The sequence below is a fragment of the Hippopotamus amphibius genome, chromosome 1 (genome assembly GCF_030028045.1).
Source record: "Hippopotamus amphibius kiboko isolate mHipAmp2 chromosome 1, mHipAmp2.hap2, whole genome shotgun sequence".
In the NCBI taxonomy this organism is placed as follows: Eukaryota; Metazoa; Chordata; class Mammalia; order Artiodactyla; family Hippopotamidae; genus Hippopotamus; species Hippopotamus amphibius.
The window spans coordinates 174742030-174754038 of record NC_080186.1 but is presented as its reverse complement, the minus strand read 5'-3'; the positions used below and the strand labels follow the sequence as shown (position 1 = coordinate 174754038).

At 39.9% G+C, this 12009-nt stretch overlaps 1 protein-coding gene across 1 annotated transcript; it reads right to left on the bottom strand.

Annotated features, from left to right (window-relative positions):
• Positions 1-11083: 11083 nt before the first annotated feature.
• LOC130830922 (FAU ubiquitin-like and ribosomal protein S30) lies at positions 11084-11558 on the bottom strand. The gene has a single exon (XM_057698210.1). It carries the CDS (start codon positions 11551-11553, stop codon positions 11158-11160), a length of 396 nt encoding a protein of 131 aa, XP_057554193.1. The 5' UTR covers positions 11554-11558; the 3' UTR covers positions 11084-11157.
• Positions 11559-12009: the final 451 nt, after the last annotated feature.

Below are 12009 nucleotides of genomic sequence, written 5' to 3'. Positions count from 1 at the left end.
CACACCCTTGCCTCACAGACAGCCTTTGTATAGCTTGCCTCAGATCCTTACCTGATTTCTCCCAAGAAAAGATACTCAGTGGAAGGGGCAGGTTATAGGACTTGTTCTAGACCCAACACCATCCAAAGACTTGGACCTCACATTTGTAAACATGATTCAACATGTTCAAGCTCAGCGTTATTTCTATTTATCTTTGAGCTATGTAGAGAAGCTGAGACGAAGCGAGAGAGTAGCACAGACATATATATACTACCAACTGTAAAATAGACAGCCAGTGGGAAGTTGTTATATAAGAAAGGGTGTTCAACTCGGGGATGGAAGATGCCTTAGAGGACTGGGAGGGGGAGGATGGGGGGGACTCGAGGGAGGGTGGGGGGGAGTCGAGGGAGGGAGGGAATACGGGGATATGTGTATAAAAACAGATGATTGAACCTGGTGTACCCCCAAAAAAATTAAAAAAAAAAATTAAAAAAAAAAAAACAAAAACAGATGATTGAACTTGGTGTACCCCCCAAAAATAATAAATTAAAAAATAAAAAAATAAAATTAAAAAAAAAAAAAGAAAACAGAGATAACAGCCACAATTTGCTCTTAAATATTTGCAGAAACTAACCTAAATTCCTGATCTTAGGATTTCCAGGAGAAATCAAACCAGGGAAATTACATACCCAAGAATGTACCCAGGAATGTACCCAAGAAATAATTATACTGAAATTCTCTTGTTATCTGTTAATATTAATTGCTAGGTACTCTATCAGCATGGAGATAAACAAGTGACCCTCAGCTTTCCATTCATACATGCTAAGGGATAAGATAAAACAACAGATCCCTATTTGGGGAAAAGCAGGCTCTTATTTTTGTGATAAACAAAATAATCCGTTGGGTAAGTGCTGTTATCATTTGATAAGGATCCAGAAGAGACTGATGGTTGAAGTCAGAATTCCAAGAGATTTCTTCTAAACAGAATTGGTAGGAGAAAGAAAGTAACAGGTGTAGAGTGAAAGACTGTTCTAAATGTTCCTAATGACATTCACAAGGGTTAGGTCAAGAAGTAAATGAAGAGGATTATGGCAGAAAGGCTAGGAAGGAAGACATCTAGGCTGATTGTTGTCAGGTCAAGATTACAGGAGCTAAGACACAATACCATAAATCACTTAATCACACAAGGAGTTGATTATTTAACATTTTCATTACCTAATAACTATGTTCAGATGTATCGAAATTGGCACAGATTTAATTCTTTAAACTAACCTCTTAGATTTTACATTAGTGAAAGAATTCTAGGTGTTCTCTAAGAATAGGCCAGTAGAAACTATGGTCGGAATCCTGTCTGGTCTCCCAAAGTCCTGGCAGGTAACCCCAGTGATATTGACAAAATAGCCAAAGCAGAAGTGGACTGCTGCCAGCTGCTTTCACATTTTGCATTTCATATTTTCAAAAAAAAAAAAAACCCCTGTGTATTCATGACTTTTGGAAAATATATTCACATACCAACGTGAATATGTTAGGAATCAATCAAAATCTTATTTATTTAAGATACGGCAAAAAGCTCCTGTTACTAATAAAGTTGCATTATAATAAATTCTAAATTCAGATTGCACTCAAATATCACCCACATTATAACCTACTTATTAACAGTAATAGATACAACAAAGCGAGTGAAATCGGCAGTTGCTTATGTAACATAAACAAGTATGTCCCAAAGCCCTAAATTATACACGATAGTTTGAAGTTCCTCTTCAGTAAAATGTCAAAATCACACATGCCAGAGTTTCAAGCCCCCAAGATCTGACTTAGCAACTACTATTTAAAGAGTCCTAGGTTTTCATAAAATCTATGATAAAAGAATTTTACATTAATATTTATGGCAAACTATGCAACCAGGCAACAGACTTGGATATCTATGCATACCCATCATTACATCCAACCAAGGCTAAGTCTTTTTTTAAATATATTTGTAGACACAGTTAAAGCCACACTGATGTGTTCAGCTTTCACAATTGTTGATTTCACAGCTAGAAGTTACCTTGAAGATCGGGTCGCCTGAGAAAGCTGAAACCCAAATGTGTTTACTAGTCAGACCTGGGTTCAAACATCCTAGCTAGCATGCTACACACTACCTAAATAACTTTGAGCAGAGCTCTTAGCTTTTCTGAGATTCCATGGGCAACAGCACAGCACACTGTACCCACCTTACTGGACTCTTTGGAAAAGATGGGGTACAGTGTGTCCGGCCCACAGCAGTGCCCGGCGTGGAGGTCGGGCGCGATAAACGTGGGCTACGTCATCAGTCTCATCAAGAGCAGCTGCATGACCCTAGAAGAGGTAAATGAGGACGTGACCAAGATCAACAGCTAGCAGGCGGGAGAGCTGGGGCTTGAATCAGGTTTCCTGAATTTTCATCCCGTGCTATTGCCACTTAACCACAGCTGCCCCTAATGTTTCATCCAGTTGAAGGTGACGTTTGTACGAGATTGATGAACATGGTCACCCCCGCAGTTTCTGCTCAGCTGCACTTCGACTTTGCAGTGAAGCCACAGGAACTGCGTGTGATGTGAGATGAAATCACATTGGAACGGGGGCTTTGAGCCAGTTAGAGAAATTCCTCTTGTGTTCCATTAGTTTAATTATGACACAGTTAAGCAGATTCTGAGAAATTTCAAACCTGGGAACATGTGCCCACAGAGACACCCAGGCCCTGGCAGTGGCTCTTAATCGCATTCCTCAGTCAGGTGTCAAGCAGAGCGCAGGAACCAGCACACAAGCCAGTTTTGTTTAGAATACCTCAAAAAGCCAGCCAAGTGGCAAATGTGGACATCTGTGCTAGACTGTGGCTGTCCTGTTTTTTCAGTCTAATCTGTCAAGATAACCATTTCCCCATTCTCTTAAACAAACACAGACTTCCTTGTTTAAACACTATAACAGTTCTAACAGAACACACAGCTTTTAATCATTCTGCGTTAAGTACACTGGCAAGAGTCTGAGAAAAGAATCAAAACATCTTAGATGTAAACTGGCTGATTCTGCTGCTTTGCAAATCCTAGCAAACAGGAGCAAGAAACCTGGAATTCCAGATAAAAGGAATATAGCATGGTAGGAAAAACTGGAGTGAGTTTTTAAATTATCATTGAATTAGAAATGCAATGGGGAACCCAGTTCATGTTCTAAAGAAAGAAAAAGAAAAAGAAACTGGGTCCTGTTCTATTTTTTCCTTTCTTCTGCAACATGATGTAAGTTTAGCAAACTTAAGTTTGTTGCTTCAATTGTTTTGTGTTATTTATAAAAGCAACAGTAATACACGAGCTGTGCTTGGGAAAGCTATTTAAACGGGAGCAAGGTTGCTTCACCACTCCCTTAACTACCTCTTGAAAGCCCTTTAGTATAAAGCTCTGTCACAGCATGGTGCACATTCTCTTTCATTGATGAGGTGTTCTGGGTCATTTCCTAATATTTGAGAATAGACATGGAAGGGTTGGGGGAGAGACTTTCACGGTGGAACGAGCAGGAATGCTGACAATGCTGACATTCAGTTTGTGCTTCTTCAGCCTCACTGCTGTTGATTTCACTTGCAAAATATCCAAGCGCACTCTGAAATGTGAAAAAGTTAAAGTTACATAAAACCATGATATGTTTTCTACTTTTTTTTTTTTTTGAAGAGAAAAACAGCAGTTAAATAATTCAAACTCTACATTGTCCATGACTGAGCATGGTGTATGTATAGGCTTTGAGATCTGACCATGCTGAGTTCACATCCTGGTTCAACAACTCAATCACGTGACTTCAGACAAGTTAATACCTTTCTGAGCCTTAGTTTCTTTGTCTGTGAAATGGGGATAAAGCACAGTCTACTCATGGAGTACTTGTGAAGATGAGATATATTTGCAATGGTACATGCTTCATAAAGTTAGCAATGACTAAGTAAAATATCCACTGACACCTATCACGATTAGAAAATGTTGTGACCAACATAAAACTCAAGTGAATAGTTTACATATGGGTTGTTAACTTTACAAAATGAGAAAATAATTTATCGTTGAAATACTAAACTGGGTTAAGAGAGGGAAGGCTGTGAGTGTCAATCACGCATATAATTCCTTATGGAAACAGGAGTGAGAATTTACACAGTTGTCACATTCATCCCAACACAGCTGGCTGGGCCACATTCCCTGGACATAGGTAGGACCACAGTCTGTAGCCTCTGGCATTTGGTCTCCTCCTTGTAGACTGTGGTCCAACCCATAGAAGGCTGCACGTCAGGGCTGGCTGACCATTCAAATCTTCCACTTGAACGAAAAGTCCTTCTTATAAGGCAGCTGTGCTCACCACCATACCACCAACGCGACCACGTCATTCTGGATGAGAGCAGTAGCAGCAAAGACCAACAGAAGCGGACTGACCATTCTTTGACCTCAATGGAAAAATTCAGGAGTTGGAAGCAACAGAGGCCTGTGCCAAGGAGACAAGGAAACTAGGCCACAGAACTGAAAATTCTTGTTCTCCAGGACCACTGACTGTGTGGTAACTAAGATTATTTCTAATCATTCTTTATTTCCTTATGAGGCCTTACAATAAATACTCTCATTGAAGTAACCTGAATATATGTTGGTTAATTTTCAACCTGAAAGAGTCTAACAGTATCATTTTATCTCTGATGATTCAGGAGGAACTTATGGATCTCAAAACACTGAGGGTCAGAATTCTCACATCAGTTACCCTAAGAGCACAGATGTCTAGTACTTCCTCTTGAGATTTATGTCTGTATTCTGATGGCTGCTACTAAAAGGTGGTTAGCACTAATGAGCTCAGTGTAATGCTTTAATTAAACAAATATTTATTTGTTTAATAATAAACAAATAATATCTATGTGATACTAGATGTCTACTGTATAAAGACACACTGCTAAATATTATGAATTAACAAATGAATACAAAGTTTTCCTCTCAGAGATACTACAACTTAATGGGATTTGACAAGTTCATAAGCCCGGACTGTGAGAGAGAATATGACAAATGCTTTAAGAGTAAGAAGTAAAACTTGCACCACAGCCCAGGTAACTATGTGAGGTGATGGATTCTGCGAATTAGCTTCAATGTGGTAATCATTTCACCATGTATATGACTATCAAATCATCACATTGTACACCTTAGATCTATGCAGTTTTCATGTATCAATTGTACCACAATAAAGCTGGAGGGGGAAGCTGCAAACGTATAGCTCAGTAGGTGAAGTAAATCATTGGCTGAAATAAATTTTGAAAAGCAACAACAAAAGTTTGACCATGATCCAGAGTTGGAAGAAATTACAGGCATTTGGGAGGAGAAGTCTGCCCAGGAATCAGGGAAGATTGTGGGAAGGCTTCACTCTCAACATCTTGAAATCCCAGCAGAATTTCAGGGGGAGGATGAAGCAGGGGGTTGTGGGGAGGGAGCTGGACAGAGCATGAGCAAGGGCAATGAAGAATAAGTGGGCATCAAATCAGTATCACTGACTGACTGGCGTGCAGAGAACTTGTAGTAAAAGATAAGGGTGGAAGGAAGTTTGGGGCCAGGGAATGAAGGCCTTGAAATGTCACAATAAAGAATTCAGAATTTATTTTGTAAGTAATGGAGTCTAGAGAGGTTTTTGATCAGGGAACGATACAATCATCTGAGTTGGAATCTGACACATACTTCTACACTTGAATACCTTTTCTATAAAAATATGACTATCAAAATATCTTTAAGAATAAAATAGCACATACTTATAAAATGTGAATAAGCAATAGAAACACAATAGAGAGTAAGAATTTAAACAGTACAACATCGACGCATAATGGGGTCTCCAATTTGCCTTATCAGTGAAAGATGTCAATTTTCTCTCCTAATAATCACTTGAAGCTGATTCCTGCAACCAATATTCTTTTTTCACAAAGCATAAAACCAACTACTACTATTTGTCTGTTTCTTTCCTGAGGCTACAGCATAGAGCAGACATACAGAGTGTGAGACAGACTGCACCAAAACTGGAATTTTCACCCATAATTTCTGCAGTATAAATTGGCACAGCTTGGGGGAGGGATGGACTGGGAATTTGGGGTTAGTAGATGCAAACTACTACATACAGAATGGATAGACAACAAGGCCCTACTGTATAGCACAGGGAACTATAGTCAATATCCTGTAATAAACCATAATGGAAAAGAATATGAAAGAGAATGTATATACATGCATAACTGAGTTATTTTGCTGTACAGAAGACATTAACACAGCATTGTAAATCAACTATACTTCAACAAAAAAATAAATAAGTAACAAAAAAATAAAAATAAAGTGGTATAGCTTCTTTGGAGAGCAATTTGGCATGTGTATTAAGAGTATAGAATTCATATCCATTGATCCAGTGTACCCATTCTGGGTCTCTAGTCCAAGGACATTTTAAAAGATAAAGGATTATTATAGTGTTACAAATGTAAGTGAAAGAAAATAAACAGAAACAAATTTTTTAAAAATAGGAGAAATTCTTAAATGATGGACCATCTCCTTCATGAACTATTATACAGCTATTTTAAATCACAATGGTGAAGACTGCAACAATGTTTCTCTGCTAAGTGTAAAAAAATTAGACCCAACACATTCACCACGATTATAAACTATGTAAGAAAAAAATTCATATAGGGCTTCCATGGTGGTGCAGTGGTTAAGAATCTGCCTGCCAATGCTGGGGACACGGGTTCAAGCCCTGGTCCGGGAAGATCCCACATGCCACGGAGCAACTAAGCCTCTGCGCCACAACTACTGAAGCCTGCACTCTAGAGCCCGTGGGCCACAACTCTTGAGCCCATGCTCTGCAACTACTGAAGTCCGCATATCTAGAGCCCATGCTCTGCAACAAGAGAAGCCACCGAAATGAGAAAAGCGCACCACAACGAAGAGTAGCCCCCCTCACAGCAACTAGAGAAAGCCCGGGTGCAGCAATGAAGACCCAATGTAGCCAATACATACATACATACATACATTTATTTTAAAAATTCATATAAAAGACTGGATGACAATAGATAAAAACCAATACCAGTTTGTGTTGGGATAATTTTATGAAAGGAGATGGGTTTTCCTCTATTTTGTCTTCTAAAATGCTGTCATGTTGTTATAATTAACAAAGAGAAAAGAAAAAAAAAGGATTAAAAACAGAGCCATAGGAGGAAGCTAGCAGTGCCTTTAAGATAAGATGTGAAGAAAGCAGCAAGTGGCCCTGAGTGGCTTCTTGCCTTACCGACCCCATGGGGGCTCAGAGTGCTGTGCAGGTTCCCGGGAGACCCAAGGCTGCCAAAGTCATATGGCATAGGGTGAAAAATGAGTTAGTTCCACGAGGATTTTGTCCTCCTTGGTTCCTGTATGATGGAGCAATAAGAAGAAGATGGGGAAAGGGAAGAAGGACGTATGTGTGACACTTCATTGAGCTGTAGTTCTAATATATAGATCATCAAACACCCTCTATATTCTATTCTCAAATGCTTATATAGTGTATGGTTTCCTTATTTTTCCTCCCCTGGGGATGAGAACTAGGAAGTTCAGAAATAGAATGCCCTGAATAAAGTCACTGTTTACCAGATGATCTTAGCACCATACATTTAGAAAGAGCTATTTCATTCTCCTAAGTAAACCAGTAAAAACAGAATGTTTCTATTCACAACTGAGACCACGATAAAGACCTTCTTAAGCATCTTGTGTAGCATCACAGAATGTGTATTTAATTGCTGGCTACAAATAGTCAATGTTTTATCTCTACACTTCTCAGAATAATCTCATCTATAGAATTATTCATAATTCTACAAAATGTACAGCAACCAAAAGAATAAAAAAAATAGAGCACCACCACATAAAATGAAGAAAATAAAATTCTTGCTTCACAAGGATTTAAATATTATTCAATAATTAATGTGTTGCTTGGATTAAAACAGATTTAAAGAGAAAGACTGATTCAAAGGCTATTAGTGCTATTTAATAAATGTTTTGCTTTCGGGGATTTTCATTATTTACAAGATATTTTTATCATTCAATTAGACAACATTTAACTAGCTTGCTACCGTGTATATTGTACAAGACAGAAACCAATATTTTTCTCTGCACCCAGTTTTACATGAAACCTCTTCCCATTGGTAGGTGGCTGTTCTGATCTGGCCCTGGGTGCTGGAGTTATTTTTGGGGTGTACAAACATCTTTAACCCTGCTCCTCCTCACTATCGTGAGGGAGATACACGGAAAGGATTGCAGAGTCTGGGCAGTATTTCACACTTCACTCCATGGAGAAGGCAAAGGTTAAGAATGAAGAAAATTAAGCAGACAACCATGTGTGGCCCAGAGAAAGGCTTGCTGTTCTGCAGAGGCAGATTCTCTGACACAAATAGAAGAAAGGCCCATGAATGAGATCGTGTCAACTTCCTCCGCTTACATAGTAATGCCGTCCTTCTTCCCTTTCGGAAAAACAAGTCATCCGTGCACCCGAGTTCAGGGCTGCATTGTCAAATGTTTCCGAAGTTCCAGTGACAGCACAGTGACACAGGTCCAAGGGAAAGGGCCAAGCCAGCTTTTCTGGGCCTGGTCTGAAGGCCCTACAAGAAAATACAGAGTCGACTCCGCACGTCAATGAAATCTGAACCTCACATTATCTAACAGTCAATAAACCTCTGGAAACATGTACTGAGTGAGTGGCTTGATATGGGAAAGGGAGCGCTTTTTCAAGAATCTCAAGATGGTGTTCGGCTGGCTTTTGGGCTTAGTGATACATTTTTAAATGTTCAAGGGGAGTGATTCTGGGTTTGGGCAGTGCCAGTATTCACAGAGAGCGAGTCTCAGTCAAATCATCTCACAGATGAACTCAAAGTCAGAATGAGTTTTCTAAATTATATTTCAATCCATGGATTAGTACACTCGATTTCTTTTACGATTTTTTTTTTCTCGTAAGTTATTTTTGCTCTCCAGAAGTGATTCTAGTTAGGGAATATGACATCAATTCCCAGAGTAGGGACTAACTCATGGTAGACGGAAAGGCTCAAGATCATAATATTTTATAAACAAATGAGGTTCCTATAATCTGGATCTGAACACTATCCAATTGTTTTATGGGCAAATTGGACTCTAAGTTACTGAACATTAAACAGTGAGTAATATGTTGCTGTGGAAATTCTATATTAAAATCAGATGTGTACGTATCTTCACTCTGATTTTTTTTTTTTTTTTTTTTTTTTTTTGGTTATTGTTGCATATGTGAATTTTTTTAAGTCTCTTTGAAAAAAACTTTGAGAAGACCCCTAGCTGGATGGCAGACCATTAGCCATCTCTGCCAATGGCAGAAGTTGCTGACAGGGTGATGGGGTGTTATTCCAGCAACACTCTCCCACCTCAAAGTAAGGTTCTCATGAGGTCAGGTATCTCTATGGAATGTTGGTATTTTTTAGGATTTCAGAAACAAAGATATCTCACTCCAGGTAACTTGACAATACAGTGCACGTTCTGTTAGCAGACCCCCAAACAGCCAAAGTCCCAGAAGAGCTGATCTTTCCCAGCCCTGATTCTTGGCACTGCACACAGAGGGCCAGCATAACTCACCACTAATGGGCTCCTCTCTAGACAGAATATCTGAGCACTTCTGCTCCCATCAGCTGTACTGTATACTAACCAAGAGTAATTTGTGTTTGCTTGTCAACCGGTTTACACAAATTGCCTTTGTTATTATGATTATGTCATTTTTTATTTAAAACACACTGATAAAATAAAAGTACACAAAGAAAGATTTGTACTCTGAGTTTTTTGTTGTTGTTGTTGTTGTTTTTAATGTCATCAAATTAGGTGTAGGTGAAAAAATTGTAAATGACTGGTGGGATGACAAAAATTTAGGAGGATTTTGTTTTCAGATTTCTTCAAAAATTTAAGTTCCTTTTTCTCTAAAACAAAAAACAAACAAAACAAAAAAACAAAGAAAACATGCAGTCGAGATACTCATGCAAAAAAGTTTACGCAGGACAAGAATCACTGGCCCAGAAAGTGTTAGATTAATGCACATTTATATGCTATAAGTTAAAAAAAATGTTTAAAATATGTGTCCATCATCACTCTTGATTCCCTGTTTTAACTGATGTTCTTTTTATAAATCCACAAGCTACCAATTCCTGATGATTTTGAATAGCAGGATCTCTACCATAGTATACAGAGAAATATACTGTACTATACAGGTTTCTCCTGTAGTATAGAGAGTGCCCTGGAGGAGAGAACTGAGAAGCAGAGACATGATTCAGGAAGTTATTTTAGTAAAAACAAGAAGGAATGAGAACCTGAAAGATGGTGATGACAAAAAGTAAGAGGTATATATAAGAGAAATTACAGAGTAGAAGTAACAAATTCCTGAACATTTAGGAGGAGTTAACAAGACTCCAAGGTTTGAGTGCAAGTGGTAGGTGGTGATTGGAAAGACACAGGGGAGTCCGAAAAAGAAGGTGGTGTAGGGGGAGGAAAGGGGTTTAGGTTTCTGATTTATTAAGGTGAAGACAGACAAAGACATCTAGATGGAGATACCTGAAGGTCATTGGGAGGTAGTTAGAAATATAAGAGAAATATTTCTATTTCACTAATAGAAATACTCGTTTGGAAGTGGTAATGCAGACAGTAGCAGTTAAAGTTCTGAGGACGAAAAAAACGTGAAGGAAAGATAAAAGAGAACAGTGACCTGAAGGGGGAAAAAAATCTAAGTTTGAGGGCAAAAGGAGGGAGAAGAGCCACAAAGGAGATAGAAGAGTTCAAAAAACAAAGATAAGCTTACAACGGGACAGGTCTCAGACTCCAAGGGAGGAGAAAATTGGGGACGTCGTAGACCGTCAAGGACGGATGCTTCAGGAAATGTCATTTAATCTGTCAATCACCAGGCTCCGCTCAAGCAGCACTTTCAGCGGTGAGGGTTTTGACTGACTTCTATGCAAAGATTCAACATGTGAAGGATTGGGTATCTGGTGAGGAAGAAGGGCCAGGGCAATAGAAAGCTCAAAAAGTCTGATGGCAAAGAGGAGGGAGACAGCATGTTGCCTTAGGGGGTAAGATGGTTGAGCAGGTGAGATTTTCTTTTTTCTTTCTTTCTTTTTTTTAACTGGGCTAAGTGGCTTTATTAGAGAAAGCCAAGATTACAAAAGACTTAAGAGTTGGCACTGGGGCCCTTCTTCTTGCCAAAGGTGGGCACAACATTGACAAAGCGCCGGTTGTACTGCATACGCCTCTTGGCCCGGCCGGTCTTCTTTTTCTCTTGTTTGGCCACCTTGGGAGTCTGACCTCTTACTTTCCCAGCACGGGCCAGGGAACCATGGACTTTACCTGCGAGCATGCGACCGGCTACTTCCAGAGTGCTCAGGGCCTCCACCCCACACTGGTCCAGTGTAGCCTCATCCTCTAAGGGCGTGCCTGCCAGGAGCAGGACTTGATCTTCTGGCGCGATGCGCTCCAACGAAGCTACATGAGCCTTGATCTGGGCGACCGTCTCCTGATCGGTCACCTCGAGTGTGTGTAACTCCTGAGAGCGGACAAAGAGCTGCATGTTGGCGACTGAACCGCGGGTACGGCTGCCGCTACCGCGAAGATGGAGTTGAGAAACAGGAAGGAGCGAGGGCGCGCATGTCCTCTCCGCCTGCTGCGTGCCACGTCACTGCCCAGGTGAGATTTTCTTAGCTGATCGTGTTTCTGTGAGAAAGGAAGGCAGCATTAAAGACAACACAGCTGGCAATATAAACCCAAGGGGAAGGGCCCCAAGGAGGTGGAGAGAGAGGAGGGAAGTAAGAGGGCAAGAAAGGGCAAACTTGGCAAAAAGGAAAATGGCTTTCTTTCCTACAGACAGGAGTGGGGGGGGGGAAGAGAGGATGAAAAGTGAAAATGAGGACTCACCACAGAAAGAAAATAACACAGAAACAGTTTTTTGTTGTTGTTTTGTTTTTGTTTGTTTGTTTGTTTGTTTTTAACCTGGAGAAACGTTATACAGACAATCACGGCATCTGGT